The 21101-nt window shown below is 36.0% G+C and overlaps 1 protein-coding gene across 23 annotated transcripts in view; it reads left to right on the forward strand.

Annotated features, from left to right (window-relative positions):
* Window positions 1–21101, forward strand: part of ADGRL3 (adhesion G protein-coupled receptor L3) — an 824470-nt gene that overhangs the window by 649689 nt on the left and 153680 nt on the right. For 14 of the 23 annotated variants that reach the window (XM_078446071.2, XM_078446073.2, XM_078446079.2 and 11 more), the window contains 2 exons: window positions 17197–17499; window positions 19579–19682. In XM_078446071.2, the coding sequence (XP_078302197.1) occupies window positions 17197–17499; window positions 19579–19682 (407 nt within the window). The remainder of the gene's footprint in view (window positions 1–17196; window positions 17500–19578; window positions 19683–21101) is intronic. The other 9 variants (XM_078446072.2, XM_078446075.2, XM_078446081.2 and 6 more) reach the window with 1 other exon arrangement.

Raw genomic sequence — 21101 nt, forward strand, 5'->3', positions numbered from 1 at the left:
TGTCTTAGGCACATTGAATTACTGAAATTGAAAAGGCAGAATTGGTGTTTTTGAAACCCATTCAACTTCCTTTTATTTACAGCCTTTGAGCCATTTCTCAGGTTGAGAAGCAACCATGGAGACATTTCATGTGTAGATTCATTTGTATTTAAAATATCCTAAAACCATTATCAGCATGCAGTAGCCCTCTCATTGAACAAATACAGATTAGAGGTAAATGGAGAAATTCCTGTGTATCAGTAGTTCTCAAACAGAGCTAATTTGATCCCAAAAGGACATTTGGCAATTTCTAGAGATATTCTTGATTGTCACAACTGGAGGTGTAATGAGCACTACCAGTATCGAGTGCATAAAGGCCAGGGATGTTGCTACACATTCTACAATGCACAGGAAAACACGCCATATACACACTCACACAACAAGGAATTGTATATCCTAAAATGTCAATAGTACCAAGGTTGGGAATTCTTGCTGTAAATAAAGATATGAAGCCAAATCACATCCTAATTCACAAAAACTGGGAAAAGAGTTAGGGCTTGTATTATCTACTGGTCTATAACAATGCTGCTACAAACGTAGTGGCCTAAAACATGCCTATGTATCATCTCAGATATTCTGTGATCAAGAGTCCAGACTCAGCTTCGGCGAGTCTTCTATAAGGCTGCAATAATAGTGCCACCCAGGGACGAGTTCTCATTTGAATGCTGGACTGGGAAATAATCTGTTCCCAAGAGCATGTGGTCATGGGCAGTATTATATACTCTGGGACCTCAGTTTCTTGCTATCCTCAGCTCCTTGTCCTCTGACTCTCTCTAAAGGCAGCTCACAACATGGCAGCTTACGTTTTCAAAGCCAAAATGATAAGTTTTTTTCATAAGGCAGACAATATATAATGTAAATGATGTACATGATCACATACATTTCATCAATTTTGCCATATTCTCTGGGGTAGCAGCAAGTACAGATCTCACACACACTCAAGAGTAAGGAATTACACTAAAGTATGAACACCAGTAGGTACTGATCATGGGGCCACTTAACAGTTTATCATAGGGAATCTATATATTCTGTTTGTTTTTGCATTTTAAAAATGTTGCTATTTCTGTATTACAAAGCTGTAGTCATCAAGACAGTATGGTATTGGCACAAAAAGAGACACATGGACCAATGGTATAGAATAGAGAACCTAGAAATGGATCCACAGATATATGGCCAAATAATCTTCAACAAAGCAGGAAAGAATATCCAATGGAAAAAAGACAGTCTCTTTAGCAAATGGTGGTGGGAGAACTGGACAGCAACATGCATGAGAATGAAACTGGACATTTTCAAATACCATACACAAAAATAAATTCAAAATGAATGAAAGACCTAAATGTAAGATAGGAAACTATCAAAATCCTACAGGAGAAAACAGACAGCAACCTCTTTGGCCTTGATCCACAGCAACTTTTTACTTGACATAGGCAAGGGAAATAAAAGCAAAAATGAACTACTGGGACCTCATCGAGATAAAAAGTTTCGGCACAGCAAAGGAAAAAGTCAACAAAACTAAAAGGCAACTGACAGGATGGGAGAAGATATATGCAAATGACATGTTGGCTAAAGGGGTAGTATCCAAAATCTATAAAGAATTTATCAAACTCAACACCTGAAAAACAAATAATCCAGTGAACAAATGGGCAGAGGACATGAATAGACACTTTTGCAAAGAAGGCATGCAGATGGCAATCAAACACATAAAAAGATGCTCAACATCACTCATCATCAGGGAAATACAAATCAAAACCACATTGAGATAACACCTCAGATCAGTCAGAGTGGCTCAGATCAGTCAGAGTGGCTTTAATTAACAACTTAGGAAACAACAGATGTTGGTGAGCATGTGCAGAAAGGGGAACCCTCTTGCAGTGTTGGTGGGAATGCAAACTGGTACAGCCACTCTGGAAAACAGTGTGGAGGTTCATCAAAAAAATGAAAAATGGAATTACCCTGCAACCCAGCAATAGCACTTCTAGGAATTTATCCAAAGGGGACAGGAGTGCCGATTCAAAGGGGCATATGCACCCCAATGTTTATAGCAGCACTGTCAACAATAGTCAAAGTATGGAGAGAGACCAAATATCCATCAACTGATGAATGGATAAAGAAGATGTAGTATGTATACACAATGGAATACTACTCGGCAATGAAAAAAATGAAATCTTGCCACTTGCAACACTGTGGATGGAACTGTAGGATATTATGCTAAGTGGAGTAAGTCAGTCAAAGAAAGACAGATATCATGTGATTTCACTCATATGTGTAATTTGAAAAACTTAACAGATGACCATAAGGGATGCGAAGGAAAAATAAGATACAAATAGGGAAGCAAACCACAAGAGACTCTTAAATACAGAGAACAAACTGAGGGTTGATGGGGGGTAGGGGATTGAGGGGAGTGGGGAAAATGGGTGATGGGCATTGAGGAAGGCGCTTGTTGGGATGAGCACTGGGTGTTGTGTGTAAGTGATGAATCACGGGAATCTACCCCTGAAGCCAAGACTACACTGTATGTTAACTAACTTGACAATTGAAAAAAAATAGTTGCTATCCATTAAAAGTTAATTGGCTAAATGTAAGATACTTGACGGTAAAATACACATATTGTCATTCAGGGAACTAAAAAGGAGATCACAGATGACTGTCACATGGTGACTATCACTGCTACTTTTTTCACATGTGTAGAATATTTGAAATAATCAAAGTGCTCTTTCTATAATCAACTCACAAAATTGCCTAGTTTATTTGTTCCTCTCTTTCTGTAGACCTATATTTTGTCACTTTTACCTTGCCTACCTCTCTGTTGGTTTCATTTTCGTTCTCTGTATTAAGAATCTTCACATCATTTGGTGGTTGGTGTTGGGGGTTTTGGGGAGCAGAAAGGCCGTCTTGGGTCCATTACTGCTAGTGAGTCATGAAGATCGTTCTGTGTTTAAAATACATAACTGTAAAAAAAGTAAAAATAAAAAAAAATATGTGTAATCGTAAATAGGATAATTTGAATGACGAATAACTGAAAGTATTGTGAGTTACATAACACAAAAATAGGTATTGAATCCCTCTTTCCATAAATTAAATTTAGCTTGTTATAATAAATATGTTGTAATGAATTTTGTTTACTGGGCACTTGCTGGGGAACTGTACCTGTTTACTTTTACTTTAAATGTGTGCTGCATCTTTATTCTTTGTATGCAGCTATGTTTCCTTTTGTCTTTAGGCCATATTAATTTCTACATTGTTGGAAATTAATGCTAGTGATGAGAATGTAATACTACAAAGGTTGTAGTATTATAGAGATTCATTGTTAAGCAGTGAGGTGCAAATATTAATAAGAATTTTATGATTACATCGAATCTTTTATCCATTTGTGTCCTCTTAAGATGTGTAAATAAGTATTGTTCTTTTCAGATACCATTTGATGTACTAAATATGCTATAAGACATATTCTGGGATATTTAATATATATGTGATGACCAATAAAGTATTATCATAGGTACCAAGTGTGCTTTTCACTTTCATAGGAGAATTCAGAATTTCTAGTTTATATCATTTGTGTTTATAATGCATAATTTTAGGGGATGTGGAAATTATACAAATAGATTTTTTTGTTTCCTTCATATGATTTCCTTTTATGCTCGCACCATTTGCTTATCTTCAATGGATATTCGCAAGTACACAAAACATTTGTTAAGCACCTATTATGTGCCAGGAACTATACTGGATGTAGAATATTGCATTATCATTCATAAGTCTACTTTGCCAAATTTTTCAAAGAGAACTAATGCTCATCTTGGTTTAGAGATTTGCCCAAAGTGTCATAGCTAGAATGTACAGGAGCTAGTACCTATAGGCGGATGTCTCTTCATGTGGTTCTATGTGGCTAGTGGTGTAATAAATGATCACTCTCAGAAAGAATGCAATCTTAAATTCTTGTTGTGAATTTGTATCCTAAAAATAATAAACATTTGTTGAATACAAGTATGAGTAGTCTAAAATAACAACTTCATTAATTTTTTCCCATTTCTGCTTACAATTACTTTAAATCAGATATCAAAAGGATTAGTGATTTAACCAAGTAAAGGGAGTGGGACACGGGATGGAAGAATACCTAAAACTGAGCATAGAGTGTTCCAGAAAGACATTTGCATCATTGAAGATGAGAAGGGGCCTTTCTGGGGACACAGGAAATAAATCCAGGATGGTTAGAAGAGAGAGAGAGCAAAGGCAGGGAGGCTTAAGTGGTGACTGGAGAGGTAGGCGAGCTGAGGATTAGTGGGCTTTTTAGGTCATGTTTAAAGATTTTGACTTTATAGTACGATCAGTTGGGAGCTTTTAAAGAGCAACAGCATCAGATTTGCATTTTTCAAAGATCACTCCAGGTACAAGGTGAAAGATAGATTATAGGTATTCATTTGATGATGTCGGGAGATGACTTCACTACTGATAGCCTCAACTACCTGGGTGGCCCTCAAGAACATTATCCTTAGTGGAAAAAGTCAATCTCAAAAGGTGTCATGCTTATAATTCTATTTATGTAACATTCTTGAAAGAATGAAACTATAGAGATGGAGAATAGATAAGTGGTTGCCAGGAGATAGCTATGGGGAGGGTGGGGGCGGATTTGAATACAAGGAGGTGGCACAAGGCAACTCTTTTGTGTGATGGAACAGTTCTGCTTCTTGAATGTGACAGTGGTTATACAAATCTATACCTGAGATAAAATCTCATAGAACATAAGCATGCACACATAAATGAATGCAGGTAAAACCCTCTATATAAAGCCTGTCTGTAGTCAGACCGGTACAGCCATGTACCAATGCCATTTCCTGGCTTTGAGATTATACTGTAGCTATATAAAATCGTGTCATTGAGGGAAGCTGAAGGAAGGGGTTGTTCTTACTATTTTTGCTACTTCCTATGAGTCTATACTTATTTCAAAATAAAAAGTTTCATTTTTAAGACTATTATAATAGAACAGGCTTTTTAAAGAATGGGAACAGTGATGAAGAATAAGTAAAGCAATGTTCTCAGCACATCAGTGATCAAATTTGCAAGTCCTGTTATGAATATTTTGCAGTGAATCAAGGCAGTTGATGATAAAGTACATTTATTGGACAAATACTAATTGAGCCTCTCCTCTGTGTCAAGTCGCTGAGGATGGTGGTCAAGCAAAACAGCAACAGTCTGTCTTCATGGGGCCTTTGGGCTACTTGGCCTGCAGAGAGTGTTACACAAATTTTGACACTCTTCTACGTTAAGATCAGGTTGTATTTCCAAGAGATCAGGCTCCAGGAAGAATATTATCACTTGTGGACTCCTAAATTATATGGACTGTCTACAATTTTGAATCCAAAATAGCGTGATTTTGTTCATATTATATATTTCAATATTGACTTAAAATGGTTCTTTTCTTTCAAGCCCCCCATTTTACTTTCAAAGCTAAATACTAATTTTTTTTAATGTTTTGAAATATCTTTTATGCTCCCAAATCTGATCATCTTAAAATTTGAAATACCACAGAGCAGGCACATGATTTTGAAGTAATTTTTTCTTTATTTATATTATTTTTTGTCTTAAAAAATAATTTCCCATTGGAGCACAACTAACAATCTCAGTTGTCTTTTCTAAAGCTGGGTTGGATAAAGTGGGTGGTAAATTACTACGGGGGTTTTAAATGTCATTCAGAGACTGAGGTGAAAAAGATAAGCTTTGGGGCGCCTGGGTGGCACAGTCGGTTAAGCGTCCGACTTCAGCCAGGTCACGATCTCGCGGTCCGTGAGTTCGAGCCCCGCGTCAGGCTCTGGGCTGATGGCTCGGAGCCTGGAGCCTGTTTCCGATTCTGTGTCTCCCTCTCTCTCTGCCTCTCCCCTGTTCATGCTCTGTCTCTCTCTGTCCCAAAAATAAATAAAAAACGTTGAAAAAAAAATAAAAAAAAAAAAAGAAAAAGATAAGCTTTATGATTTTATTTCAGGCTGGCCTATCTTCTCTGTTAATAGACTCGCAAAAAGTATTTCACCTTCATAAGTTAGATGGCTGTTGATAATTCTCCTGAAAGAAAGTTGATGGCATCTTGGGATAACCTGAATTTGATTATAATAATGTTATATTATTACTGAAGGTCTATCCTGTGTCAGTATTATCAAAGTAAACATAGAGATCCACATTGTTAAAGATAAGGAAATTTTGACTTTCTGGAGGATTAATTTGCCCAAAGCCAAATAACTAGTGATGATGATCTAATATTTGAACCTAAAATCAATGCTTTTTCCAGGATACCACTGCCTTTTACTGTATTATTAATACAGTAAATGCACTGTTTTATGAAGTTTTTGAGGTTTCTTCATAGATCTCTGAAAATGAACATAATTCTTTTCAAGAAGAAAAATATCCATTTTATTTACTTTTTTTCCCTAGCAGTTTGGAATATATGTGTGATGTGCATGTATTTGTGCAGATACATGTATATTTTCTTTCTCTGTTTTAATAGAAAAACCTGAGAATCATCATCCTGTGGGCAGATTCCCCCTAAGCAATTTGCTTCTCTGACCTACTTATCACTACCTATGGAGTGCACGACTCCATCCTCTTAAATAACAGTAATAACCAGGAGAAAGCAAAATCGGGAGGTTTTATTACCCTATTAATTTGGAAGGTGATGGGTAGGCATGGTTGGCATGACGGTTGAAAGAAAAATAGTTTGGTGCATAAATGAGTGAGGAGAAGCTGCTAAATTCTCAACGTGAGGACTAGTTGAAACATTTGCTTTAGATGCCCTGAATTCTGTTCCTCAGTCTATAACAGAAAATACCTTGGCCTAATCATTCAGTTGCCTAATTCTCAGTTCAACAGGGCTATTTTTACCCTTTCCTTTGTTACAAAGCAAAATTTAACTGAGGTAAAAGATCTAATTGGTTTTATTCAATGATTTCATGAGTTGGGCAGCACACCATCTAGGAAGGGGCTATACAAAGTAGAAGGTTTTTGTAGACAGAAGGGAACAGGAAAAGGAAATTTCTGGCGAAAAGTGGAATATTTTAAGCAAGGTGACCTTCCTATGGGGAACAGAAAGAGTCTATCAGGGCAGGTTAGTCATTAACGCTGACCAGGTATTTCCAGACTAACTGGCTAAAGGTTACATTCCTAGGAGCTGCTGAAACTGCAATTAGGTTAAGTTTTAAGTCTTGGTTTGCTGACTTGGGACTTAGCACAATGGACTCCATTTTGAGTATATTGCCTTTTTTTTAAAGACATTTATTTTCAAGAGAAGTAATTATAAATTAATAGCATCTATTTAAATATTTAAGTTTCTTGAGTCTATATAGTTTCTGACAGTTGTAGTTTGGCTTTTGAATATTGTGTATGTAAAAATTTGAAACTGTTGTATATCAAATCTTACAAAATGTAATCTGGAGTAGCTGATCAAATTATTTAATCCAACTTTATCAAAATGTCAATGTAATTCAGATATAGTAGTATATATACATAGATCTTCAGAAAATTCTTTTCAAAATAAAGCATAGATATTTATTCCCACTCACCTAACATGCATGAGTGAGTACTCAATGTATCCCAGGTAGTATATTTGCATGGAAACAAAATAGAATGTCAAATTTCCCTGTACTCAGGAAGAATTGTAGAGTTTAATTGCGATTTTGGCAGATAGACTTAATTCATATATCAAGTCTTTAATCTATATGTTGATTAGTAAGTCATTTAGAAGGCTATCCAATATGGTTGTGGTTGCATTTGAAATTAATCATTTATATGCCAATTACACAGCGGCCTTCCTTTTTATTATTTAAATTATGTGAAAAAATGGACTGTTTCCTGGACTCACCAGTGTGAGAGAAATGATGGGCATGGTGAAGAGCCACCCTTTGATTTTCTACAACTGATGATAAAATTAGATTGCCCAACCTGTAAACTCCTTGAAGAGAGGGAGTATGTTTTATGCAAACTCATATGCCCATTCTAGCAGCTAGTTGGAACTCCTATTCATGGCACTCTCAGGTTAGATGAAAAATCAATGCTAGAGTTTTTTGGAGGGGGGGTGGGTTAAGAAATATTTCAAGATACTTAAATAGCAATGTAATATCCTTTATTTTTCCAGACCGTAAACATAAACAAAAACAAGTAACCAAGAACAGTAGCTATCCCATAGTAGAGGCTTACGTTTTATCAGTTTCTTAGAAACTTGTGCAAAGGTAACAAGGACAAGGATGTATATATTTTTCAAACATCTGCAATAGATCAAAATTACTAAAATTGCATTCCTTAAAAAAAAAACTTGAAGCGTAAATGATGAACGCTTCTTCCCTGTTCACTTGAATATTTCATTTCCAAATACAGAGGATAATTTTGTTTTTCTTGAATTTATTTTAACTTTATGCTTATAAATAAATCATGCATAACCCTTCTATTTCAGTATCACTTTATCTTTGTAGGTAAACTACAATTCACAAGTTAATAATAAAACATATGTCACTGCAAATCTCAGGCAATAACTCCAGTAACTGGATAATAATGATGTCAAATCTGGGGGAATAAAACATAATATTGAGGCTAGAAGTAAGGAATTATTCTAAATCCTAACAGCAATTCAACTACTTCCCCTTCTTGAATGTTTTACTGGTCGTCGAGAAATCAGCAAACTCAAACCCACTTGGACTGATTTCCCCAGTTTGCATGGTTTTGTCACCACCAGAGTTTACTTAATATTCTCATAAATTAAAACTTCTAGAAGGTTTACAGTAAAGAGCACACTGAGATGCTTCTGTTGATTATAACTCAGGAGCCCTCAGGAATATTTTTATACAGTATGAGATCAATATGTTTATGTGGTTGTTTTAAGTTTAAATAAATGATAATAATTGAATGGAGCTAGAGAAGAATTCACATGAGAAGGACTAACTCTCCTTTTGTTAAATCAGTTCAATTCAGTCAACAATTATTGAAGGCCTACTATGTGTCAATGAGGATCATCGTATCCAGACCCAAAAGCCATCACCTCCTCTATCAGACCCTGTGCTCTCGTGGGTATATGTGGATCCCCACAGCATGCTGGTCGTTATCATCGTCACCAGCACCTCAGATGTATGGCCACACAAACACTTGTTCTTCCTACTCCTGCTCTTCGCCCATTCAGTTACTCTTAACCACGGCAGTGTAAGCAAACCTAAGTCGGATCATGTCACTGCTCTGCTCAGAACCTTCCAGTGAATTTCCACACCAGATAAATACCAAAGTCCTCACCATACCTATAAATTCCTATGTGCTACAGTCCCCACCACCTTTCTGGTCTCATTTCATAGTTGTTTTCCCTCACACACATTCCTCCAGCCACACTGGCCACCTCACTGTGCCTAGGCCTTTAGAGAGGCTGACTCCTCTAACTGGAAGGCCCCCTGTTATTCCTGATTCTCAGTCCGCCACTTGTCACCTTAACAACAAGTCCATGCCTGACACCCAATTAAAACTTGTAATTGCCCTCTCCCAGCACTTTCTATTATTTTCCCCTGCTTTGTCTGTTATTTTTATCGTTAGTACTTTTTAATATACTGTATATTTGAATTTTTTATCCTGTTTATCTCTCCTACTAAGATGTAAGCTTCATGAGGACAGAGATTTTTACTTTTTTTGTTTTTATTGTTCACTTCTATGTCCCCAGCATTTAGAATAGCACTTGGCACATAGTAAGCAATCAGTAATTTTTGGTTGAAGCAAGGAATAAGTAAAAATATTATTACTGATAGTAAATATTTATTAATGTATTATTCACTGTCATTTAGTTTGCTATGTACTTTAAATCCATACTGCCATTTTTTTCTCAAATAAGTATATTTTTTTCTCAAATAAGTATATATATTACCTCCATCTAAGTGAAAAAAAAAAACTAAGGCACAGAGAGTATTATAATTTGTTCAAAGTCACATCTCTCTTAAATGATTGAGTATTTATCTAAGTGTGTTAAAAGAAGACATTTCTGTTATTATAGTGTTTTACCAACTTTAAGATTCTCATGATTTCACCTTTTAATATTTCATAAGCTAGAGTGCACCTAACAATTGAAGACATGTCAGAGTTTAATTAGAGATTTTTTTTATAAGTGGCACAAAGAATAATTGATGATGTTGTATATTCAACAAAATGCAGTATATTAAAATCTTCTTGAGGGTGGTACTCTTTGCTTTGCCTCTGGATCTTTGGTGCCCAGCACAATGTGTAATATGAGACAAACACTATTAAATGTATACCAAATGAAAAATATAGTTGGTGTATTTCTCTTCTTTCTATTTCCTATCATTTTCAGTAGCGTTTTCTGTAAAAGCCTCTTAGAGGGGGCATCATGAGAGCAAGGAACATGATAACTGTATTCAACATTGTATTCCCAATACAACTCCTGTCACATGATAGTTGATTAATAAATATGGATGGAATGAATTTATCTTGTAATTCCTAGAACTGAACTCCCTTATAGGCACATAATGTATACCATATATAATACTTAAAAAAAAAAAAAAAGGACTTTAAACCTTTTGTCAGATAACATAGATACACAAAGGTTTGGGAGTGAAACTATTTGTATTTAAATGCTGGCTTTATCACTTATGGACTATGTGAAGCTAGGAAATTCACAAAACCTCTCTGTACTTCCATTTTGCATGTAAAGTGTTAGCACACTGCCTGGTGTATAATATATGCTCAAAGAAAGCCAACTATTATTTCACATTATTATTTGCTGCTTGTTTATTATCTACTTGAATGCTGAGTAATGTATTAAATTTTGTGGATTCTACAGTTTTTTTCTCAGCCAGTCCTGAATCTTTAGGAGAATTAGAAATGATAAACAGAAATTAGCTCAAAGATGATTACTTCCTCTATTCTTAACAGCAGAGGGCAGGCTGCTTTCTTGTGGATCAAGTTTAGGCTCTCAATGTTCCCTCCAGGTTAGTATGGTTAAGAGTGAGGTCTCTCTAACCATGCCTCAGTTGTTTTTCTATTCTTCTACTTATGAACTTTTAACCTTTGAGAAATTACTGAATCTGTTGGTGCTTCAGTTTCACCATCTGTACAATGAAGGCAATTAATTGTACCTCCTCACAGATTTGTTGTCAGAATTAAATGGGCCAATTCCTGTAAAGTGCTCAGAATAGTGCCTGATCTGATAATAAGAGTTCATTAAGTGCCCAAGAGGTCTGAACCATAGTAATACCCATAAAAGTACATGTGAGTGGTGTTTGGGACAAATTAATTTCCACATTCATTAAGAATTTTTACATATGTGTTTCTGTTATTAAATTTTGTCTGCGTGGTTAACACCACCACCGTCCTAATGAAAAGGGAAGGATTTTGATGGACTTGGTTTGGACTTTGATGGACTGACTCCTGGTTCTGTCACTGGACAGTCTATAAGCTTGGGAGAGTTACTTAATTTGACTTCTTTCATCTCTGAAATGAAGGTAAATATATCTACCCAAGGATTGTTAGGAGCACTAAATCAGAACACATATAAAGCATACAACATAGTTCCTGGCATAGTAGGACTCAATATGTAGCAGATAATTTTAATAGGTTGCCCCTAAATCCCATATTTTAGCTTATTATTTTACATAATAAGTCTATTACAAATTCATGTTTAATTAGAACAGATATTTTCCTCTATTTGCAATAAGAATGATAGGCTATGAAAAAATCAGAAAATGTAAATAGATTAAATTACAAAAATAAATATTCCTTCACATGGCTGATAATTTGTGGAATTTCACTATCTTAAGAGGCCATTGAGCCAAATATAATGAATGGATTCTGAAGAGAATTGGATAATTTCATGACAGATAAAACTGATGTTTCTCTTTAAAAACTAGGTATAATCAAATCAGCTGCCACCAACTGATATCCATGGAGACCAGGCAGAATTTCTTTCTACCCAGAGCACTACACAAATAACCAAAAGCCACTTGGAGTATTGTTATAGTTTTAGTTTTCTTATTTCCTATATCAAACCCTTGGGAAGATTTCTTCAATAACTGACCTTGGATTTAAATAAATACTTGGAGGGTGGGGAGAAGGAAATGTTTCTGTAGTTAGCCAAATGTTATATGTTGGAATGAAGTTAACACAGATTAGAAAAGGGAAAACCATGAAGGGGGATACATATCTTAGACAAGAAAGGAAAAAATAAAGGCGAATCAGAAAGAAAGTTCATGCACTTTATGAGCAGAAGGTAAACATTTCTTCTACTGTGAAGTTTAATCTTCTGTTTTAAATTTTATAGTTTTTTAGAAGATGCCTGTATTACTCTGCTAGGGCTGCCATAACAAAATATCACAGACTAGGTGACTTAAACAACAGACATTCATTTCCTCACTGTTCTGGCAACTGAAAGTCCAGGATCAAGGTGCTGGTAAGTTGGTTTCTCCTGAGGTCTTACTCCTTCACTTGGAGATGGCTACCTTCTCACATGGCCTTTATAGAAAGTAAATCAGTTTCCTCTAATTCCTCCATGTTTTTATAATAAGCTATCAAAATGAGCATTCTGTGAGCATGTCTCCCTAGTATCTCTTCCTCCACATTTAAGGACAACAATGCTATTGGATTAGGGCCACACACTTATGACCTCATTGAACCTTAATTATCTTTTTTAAAGGCTCTGTCTCCAAATGTAGTTCTAGGTGAGTTAGGGCTTCAATGTACGACTTTGGGGGGAAAAATTAACAATGTCCATCCCAAAAATAATAAATATGGTTTGTGATCAAGAGTCGTAATGTCTTTTTTAGAATCATTGTATTTACTTAAGTCCCTTCTTAAAGCATATGATAGACTCATGGTTGTGGAATGCATGAAACAATTCAGAATGTCATTTTGATAGCTTATTATAAAAACATGGAGGAATTAGAGGAAACTGACTTACTTTCTATATGTTTAATTATGATTCACTTACCATTTGAGCCTATGTTTTCTCATTTATAATATAAGGAATTCATAGTTATAATTATTCTGCAATGAATTCAGTCAGATAATAGAGATAAAGAAGGACATTGAAAAATGTAAAGCACCGTACAAATATTGGTGATTTTCACTGTTTTCCATGAGTGTACTCCACAAACTATAACCTGTAGTAATATTCAAAATAATATTTATTCCTTTCAAGGAAATTGAAGGAGACATAAATTAAACAAAATAAACCAAAATGTAAGAATGAAATAGACCATGGGCAATATATTTCAGTAAACAGGAGAATTGAAATTTTCCTCTGGAAATAGGTTAAGTATGAGGGAAATTATTAATGTGGAGTTTAGTTACTTTTATGAAAATGCTAAGCTACGTAAGTACAATAAACACAATAGCAATGACAAAATAGTAACGAAAATTACCCAAACTTGATAAAGTGTTATATGCAGATAGTCACTTGCACTTATTTTCTTTTATATTCTTTTAAACTTTCCCTGATACACAACCACACGAGGCACTTAATAACATAGTTTTATTAAAGTAGCTACATTATCAGGTAAGACTCGATAACAGAATCTAGTGAAAAAGTGTCATATCATTTCTTCCTTACTAGAAGATAGAAGAATACAAACTCCTGTGGCTTACGGTATGGGCTGGAACTTGGCCAAAGTGTGCTGCTATGACTCTTCAGTGATTCTACATCTTTTTTTACAGTATCTACAATAAGACAGGTTCTTTCTTGGGCACTGGTGATGACATGTATATCACTAGTACTTATTCTGCCGAAGGATGGCACTGAACAAAACTCTTGAGAGTCTTACATGGCAGTAAATGGAATAGAAGGGTTGGGGAATCAGGAACAGCTTTTAAATCTGACTTTTATTCTGCTGAAAGTCCAATGATATGAAATGGCCCTGCTTGTATACATCTCTCTGCAGCACAGTTCCAAGGAAATAAGTTCTATATCGATCCTGAACATTAGTATGTCTGTATTAAACTGAGTCCTTGTGATGTACTGCATAACAAATCAAACTTTTAAAAAATCTCTTTTATCGGTATCATTGCTTCACAAGAGTGTATTCAATTTAAATATGAATGTTGTGAGATAGAGTCAATTTGGGGAAGAAGAGTTCTTGCTCCTTTTCATTTGAGTTATCTGGTAATTTTCTTAATGATAGCATTAAAATGCATTTATAAAATAACTTTTTTAGCCTATCAACTATAAGGACTCTTAATGACCCCATTTGTTATTTCCCTCTATTTATCTTTTTTTCCTTTTTTGTGTGACATTTCAGAACTGGACTCTCCCCTGCCTCTTTCACCTATCCCTGATAGTCATCTATTTTGACTAAGACCTAATTTATTGTAAGTCAGACAAAAAGCTAAAAGCTGAGGAAGTAATCGTGTATAAAACATATTAGTATATAACCTCATCTTGGTTCTTTGAAAAGGTCCTTTGGTGGAGATGGCATCCAAGCAATCCCCAAAGGCTAAACAGAAATTAGCCAGGTGGAAATGGGAGCAGGAACACTGCAGCATGTGCAAAAGCCCTGAGGCAGAAAGAACAGGGTGCAGTTGGGGAATTACTGGTAATTTTGTATGGGTTAATAGTAGAGCTGAAAGATGAAGAAGCATTACAAATGAGCTAGAGGAATAAACTCATGAAGGGCTTAAGGCACGAAGAAAAGGAGTCCAATCTGTGTTCAGAGGGCAGACAGAAATGATTTAAGGGATTTTAATCTGGGGAGTAACACATTTCAATTTATACCCTACAAGATGCCTCTGGCAAAAGGTAGAAAATTATTTCAATGGGATAATTTTAGAGAAAAATAATGAACATTGATTTCCATTATGCTGTGCTATTGTTAAGTACCTTTTGGTGTGATACTGTAGTCTTTAAAAATCTGAAATCCCAATCATTTAAATAGGATATATATATTAAATCTATGCTAAAAGACAAATCTATTCAAAATTGGCAAGTCCAGAGTCACAATAGACAAGCATCTTGTGATAATGTGTCATCATTCCTTTCCGATGATTTGTGTGATTGAGACAATAGGCTGGTCCATGTTTTCGCTACATGGGGTATTGTGCAGTTTTATCAGGGCAAAAATGTTTGCAAAACGAATCTCCTCCCTCATAGAGCATTGTATGCTAATTAAAATATCTAAATGAAAAGAAATTCACTCATTTAGAAAGCATTCTGGAGTATCTATGTAATTCTCAAGAAACTACAAATGAGACATGGCATTTTTTAAGTTGAAGGAGCCAGAAAAAATACTTCGCGTTAACTTTTAACTATTGCCTTACTATTTTATCAAGTAATATAAAGTTAAGGAGAATTTTTCCATCAGCCAGAAAAATTTGCACAAAAAGGTTCTTGTATCCCAGCCATGACACCACTGACATGTTATTTTTAAGACTAATACTTAATATTATTAAGAACAATATTATTTAATTTTAATATTAATTTATTTTAATAATATAATGTTAAATAATATTTAATTTCGAGTTATTAATATTTCTTAGTTTTATTTTTCTTTTTGAGATATTTCAATAAATTTAAATGCAAACAACATACATTAGACTCATGTTTCTACTATTTATAATTTTAAGAATTCAACTTTAGTTATGTTGCTAAATTTTATATTTGAATTGTGTTAAATTGTGTCAATTTTATTTTATGAGTTCTGAATTTTGCTTTTGCAAAAATAGATACTGAAATACCAGTATTGCCATTCTGTTCTAGTATTGCTTTCACTGGCAAAAAGGTTAAAAGGCTATTGTATTCATCCACTGATGATGGTGGGGTGAATGCAGATAGTGGTGATTGGGGAGAGAGAAAAGTAAAAAAATGAGACAGAATCAACAAGACTTGGCAGTTTGGGGAATGTGGTATAAATGGAAGAAGAGGAAAAAAGATACCCTCTCTTCCTTTATGAATTTTGAGTCAATGAATTTATGAACATTACATTCACATAGAGAGAAAACACAAGAGAAAGAAAGAAAGCTACAAAGAGGAACAGAATAGGCAAGACAGCTAGAAAAATAGCATCACGTCAGAAAATGCTACAATTCAGTGATTAAATGTTCAGGAAATCCGTACCCCCTTGCAACCGCGATCTCTGTCTTGTTTGGGGAAGCTTTATACGTACTAAATACACTGTGATGGATGTGGCTTCTCTTCTGGGATAGCAGACTCAAGTTGATGACATGTTAAAGATGGCAGACAATGAATGACAAACATCTGGAGGCTTAGCACAGGATTTCCTGAGTTCCATAACCTTGAGCTACTTTGAATCTGGTTAGAGCCGGTGTCCCTAGGTTTATTGCAAGTAAGTGAGGTTAAGCGTAGTTTCTAACCTTACAGTGAGGAATGCAATGTATGTACGTGGAGGACTGGCATACTCTTGCATTCCTATGATGGAAATGTGAATATATTTTCCCAGAAAGGTGATTCTCTGCGGGGATTATTTCCATAGTATTGTTAGAACATTCCTTTGAGTACTTCATAGGCTTAATAACCTATTAACATCTGGTCAAGGAACCTTACTAGTTTTATTTGGAATTTGGAATACATACTAGACTTTAACAAATCTAGTTAGACAATAATTAATGGCACGACTGATTGGAAACCACTTATACTTCACACAGTTTTGTTAAGATGGGTCAGTTCTAAGAGCATCGGTAGATCGTCAAGTTAAAGAGACTCTACTCAGAATTGTCTTTTCTCTTTTAGCTTGAGAGCGCTTTAATTTTTGAGGCCCTTTTTTTCCGATCCTTTCCCCCTAATTGCTTCATCTTTAGAAACTCATGTTATACTTAATGTGAAAAGTCTAGTTTAGATAGCTTTCTCCCATTCTATGTACCAGGTTTGAATATTCTAAGGTGAGGGCTTTAAGTATTAATCCTCTAATTGTTACAAAGGCTTGAAACATTAAGAAGCTTACTAAAGAGTTGAATTATGCTGTTAACTTTTTTTTCTGCGATTCGAGCTGAGTAGAACCATGAACAAGCCTTCATTTGTCACTGGTCAGCTGACCGTCATCATCCTGAAGTGCCACTTTGATACCTTGGCACTGGCTTATTTTTCCCATGTGGAGGGCTCTTGGAATTTTCAAATGAAAATGGTTTCTGAAGTATGAGGACACCTTGAGGCGATGAGCAAGCAATGTAGGTCTTTTCTTTTGAATTTTATTTCAGAAATCTCTACCACAGGACCTCTTGGCATGGGAAGTACCACCACCAGTACCACCCTGCGGACCACAACTTGGAGCCCAGGCAGGAGTACTACCCCATCAGTGTCAGGAAGAAGAAACAGGAGTACCAGCACCCCATCTCCAGCTGTGGAGGTGCTTGACGACATTACCACACATCTGCCATCAGCAGCGTCCCAACTCCCAGCCCTGGAAGAGAGCTGTGAAGCCGTGGAAGCCCGAGAAATCATGTGGTTTAAGACCCGTCAAGGACAGATGGCAAAGCAGCCGTGCCCTGCAGGAACTATAGGTAAGTGTGTCCTAGAGCCAAGCTAAAGAAAGGTATTCTGTTACTTTAGCTTGCTTTTCTCGCAATTGTTTCTTTAGTGTTTTTGTTTGTTTGTCACTACATATTTTTGTTAGTTCACTTGAATTCTGAACTCAGCTGAGTGACGATTTCAAGCAGTGTATTTTCAGAGTTTGAAAATACATTCCGAAGAAGTCACTGGTGAGGATTTGGTGGGGATACATGTGAGGTCAGTATTTTCGCCCACGGGGGGAGGTCCCTGGGTGGAGTTGCAGTTAGGCTGTGCATGTCCTGGCTACTCCTGAAGGCCAGCCCTTCTGTGCAGCAGCCCAGAGCGAATCAATGGATTGGAAGGGAGTTAGTTCTCGTCCTTGGCACCGACCATCAACTGTTGATTGCAGAAAATGGGGTCAAGGACTTTTACATTAGAAGATGATCATTGAAACTACCTAAAATTTAACGGAAGAGGAAGTTTGACTCTCCTTTTCATAAGTCATCATAGCCATCCCTTAACAGTCAAGGGCTCTTCACATAGACAGGAGTCAGACTCCCACTACTCAATATCCACTAGAGAGAGCAAGCTTCATTGTTTCCTCTGAGAGACAGTTAAGAGCTAAATAGTTCTACTCTACTTCCCCCCTTTTTTTTTTACTGTTGCGATTCATCACATCCCCCATTGGTAACCATATTATTATTTACAATCTTTAAGCCAGAAAATGCCTGGTTTTCTTATTGTCACATACATTGATCTTCATAAAGCTAATACTTGATACACTAAATAAAATGTGCCTTATTCCATAAAATATGTAAAGAAAGCAAATATACAATAGATGTCACTGTACTAACAATAGTGACTACGCCTTTGGGTGTTATTGATCTGGTTGCTTCAAACAGGTTTCTCTTAGAACTGTTCCAGTGGGGATATAGTATTCTGAATTCTATAGTATATGAACTGGTAGAAAGACCAAAAAGAATATTGACTTTTACACAAGTGCACATTTAATTTTTTTTCAGCAAAGTGTTTAAAAATATTCTGAAATCTTTTTTCCCTTTAGGAAAGGGTGCAGTTCACTTGTGTTACTGGAATCAGTGTGATTCCAACAGTTTGAAACCTTGCCTCTTAGCACTGTCCCCTTCGTTCTGGGCCTCATTTCCTTCATTTCTAAAAGAGAAATAATAACAGCCCCCCCCCCCCACCACCCCGTCAAATGTTTGTTGTGAAGGTTAGTGAAGTACTTTATTTGAAAGCAGTTTGAAAGCACGACAGAAATATGTCACCATTGTTCTGTGAAAATTGGGAGAGAGATTTAAAGGGAGCCTTCTAGAGCCCTCCCAGGTGAATGTGCCTATGCTGAAATCTTATTTTTAACCTTTTCTTTGTCTCCTTTGCTGTTTAGACCCACACATGCTGTCACTTGAATTTTTGCGATAGTGTCCCCCAAACCTTCACATCTCCCCCTCAAATTCATCCTTTCTGCTGCTGCCACAGTTATCTTACTAAAACCTTCATCAGCTCATTTCTCTCCTCTGCTTAATGTTCACTGATTTTCCAGCACCCACAGGTGGCAGACCAGGCAGTTTATGATCTCACTATGCCTGCCTTTCCAAGCCCGTTACACATAACTCTCCTGTACAGTAGACCTCAATTTAAAACATTTGAGGTTTCCCAAGGACAACATATCTTCTCTGCACCTGGAGTGCCCTTTCCTACCTTGTCTTCCTGAAAAACCTGCAAACTGATTCCTTTAAGACTCAACTGCTACCTTGCCTTGTGTGAAAACCCACACGATAAGCCCCATGGCGGCAGGCACCGCATCTATCTCATTTATGAAATTGTCCTCTGTAACTGGTGTAGTTGCCAGCAAGTGCTTTAAAAATATTGAACGTTTTTGTTTGGTTGGTTGCATTTCTCCAGTGTCCATTGTCTGCCAGGCTTTGGATGTGGTGTTTCAATAAACATTAGCTTAGCTTAATGATCTCCATTTTGCCTGTGTTCATATTTAAACATAACATGGATATAAAGTCATTGTAAGAAACATGGTTTGAGTATTTAAAGCAGACCTTTTTCTCTCATTGTTCTAGGAGTGTCAACATATCTATGCCTGGCTCCTGATGGAATCTGGGATCCCCAAGGACCAGATCTTAGCAACTGTTCTTCTCCTTGGGTCAACCAAATAACACAAAAGGTAAATCACGTGACTGACAAGGAAGGTTTTCCCAAACTTAGATCCTCTGCTGTTGACTCTAGCTGGTGCAGACAAACTGGTTAAGATCTTTTTTTAATTAATGTGGAAATATTCTTCCATTATATTTTTATTTAAGATTTAATGACACCCTTTGATATGCGATGAGCTAATCTAGAATTTTGTTGTTCTTAAAGGGCAAATCCATGAACTTCCTCTAAACCAGGCAGTATTGCTTATGATAATTTTATTAATAATAAAATTTTTATGGTATTGTGAACTATAGGTATAAAAGTCCAAGAGGTATTATAAATCAAGCAAGCAAAACATCTAGCATACATGCATATGGATTTTCCTGTGAAAATAACAATTACCAAAAAAAGTCTACCTTTGGAATCTTAAGCTATTTGATAAATGTTCTGTAACCTAATCATTTATCAATGTTAAAAGTATATGTACGTGTGACAAAATCTTGCAGACTCAAATTTTCAGGGCTTATTTGGTTGCAATATGTTGAACATTTTTATTATTAATGCACTGTGGGGCTTTGAATTGATTTCATTACAAACAGAGACCAGATGTGCATTTATGCCAAAAGGGCTATGGGATGAATCCTTATTATAGCAATTTGTGTGGATTTATGCACTCCTAAAATGAAGAGTCCTTCTATGGCACATTAGCTATGCTGAGGAATTTCTGAAAGAGATTTTTTCCTGAGAAATATTACGAATGATGGCCTTTCTAAAAGCCTGTCTGTGCCATTTGCCCTTTTCTCTATTTGTTTTTAACCAGGCTGATCCTCAGTAATATACTGAATAATAATCCATAAATATCTACCCAGTAGATTATTTAGCAGATGAGCCATAACTATCTATTTACCCTAAATCATGGAGAACAGTGGTTATATTGACTCTAGTTACCCTCTTACATATGCATCTCCACACTTGTTGCTGTTCATAATGATGCTTCTCCAATTTCATCACTGTTCCTGCCACAGTTTTTATGTCCTTTGATTTTATTACAGTGTAGCTCAGACCCCAGGGCAAATAACTCTTGCTGGATGTGATCAGATTAAGAGATCAGTAGCATATCTCCTTACATTAGCAACTTTTAAAAAATACTCCCTACATACTTAGCCCAGGGGTTGATATTAATTCAGTAATAATTCACCTAGAAAGCTGAGTGTTTTCATGATAATTCCTGAATATGGTTAGACTATTTCATTGCAGGAATTACTGGGTGACTTTAACTGATAATGATGCTTAATTCTTTTCTTTCCTCTGCAGACCTCCTAATCTTATGACAAAAGAGATAATTCTTTGCAAAGACCAGACAGCTGTTGCCCATTTGATTTATGGATGGGTGTTTTTTTTTTTTTTTTTAATATAATAAATATGTTCCATTATTCTGGAGCAATTCTGT

This window comes from Panthera onca, chromosome B1 (genome assembly GCF_046562875.1).
Source record: "Panthera onca isolate mPanOnc1 chromosome B1, mPanOnc1 haplotype 2, whole genome shotgun sequence".
Lineage (NCBI taxonomy): Eukaryota > Metazoa > Chordata > Mammalia > Carnivora > Felidae > Panthera > Panthera onca.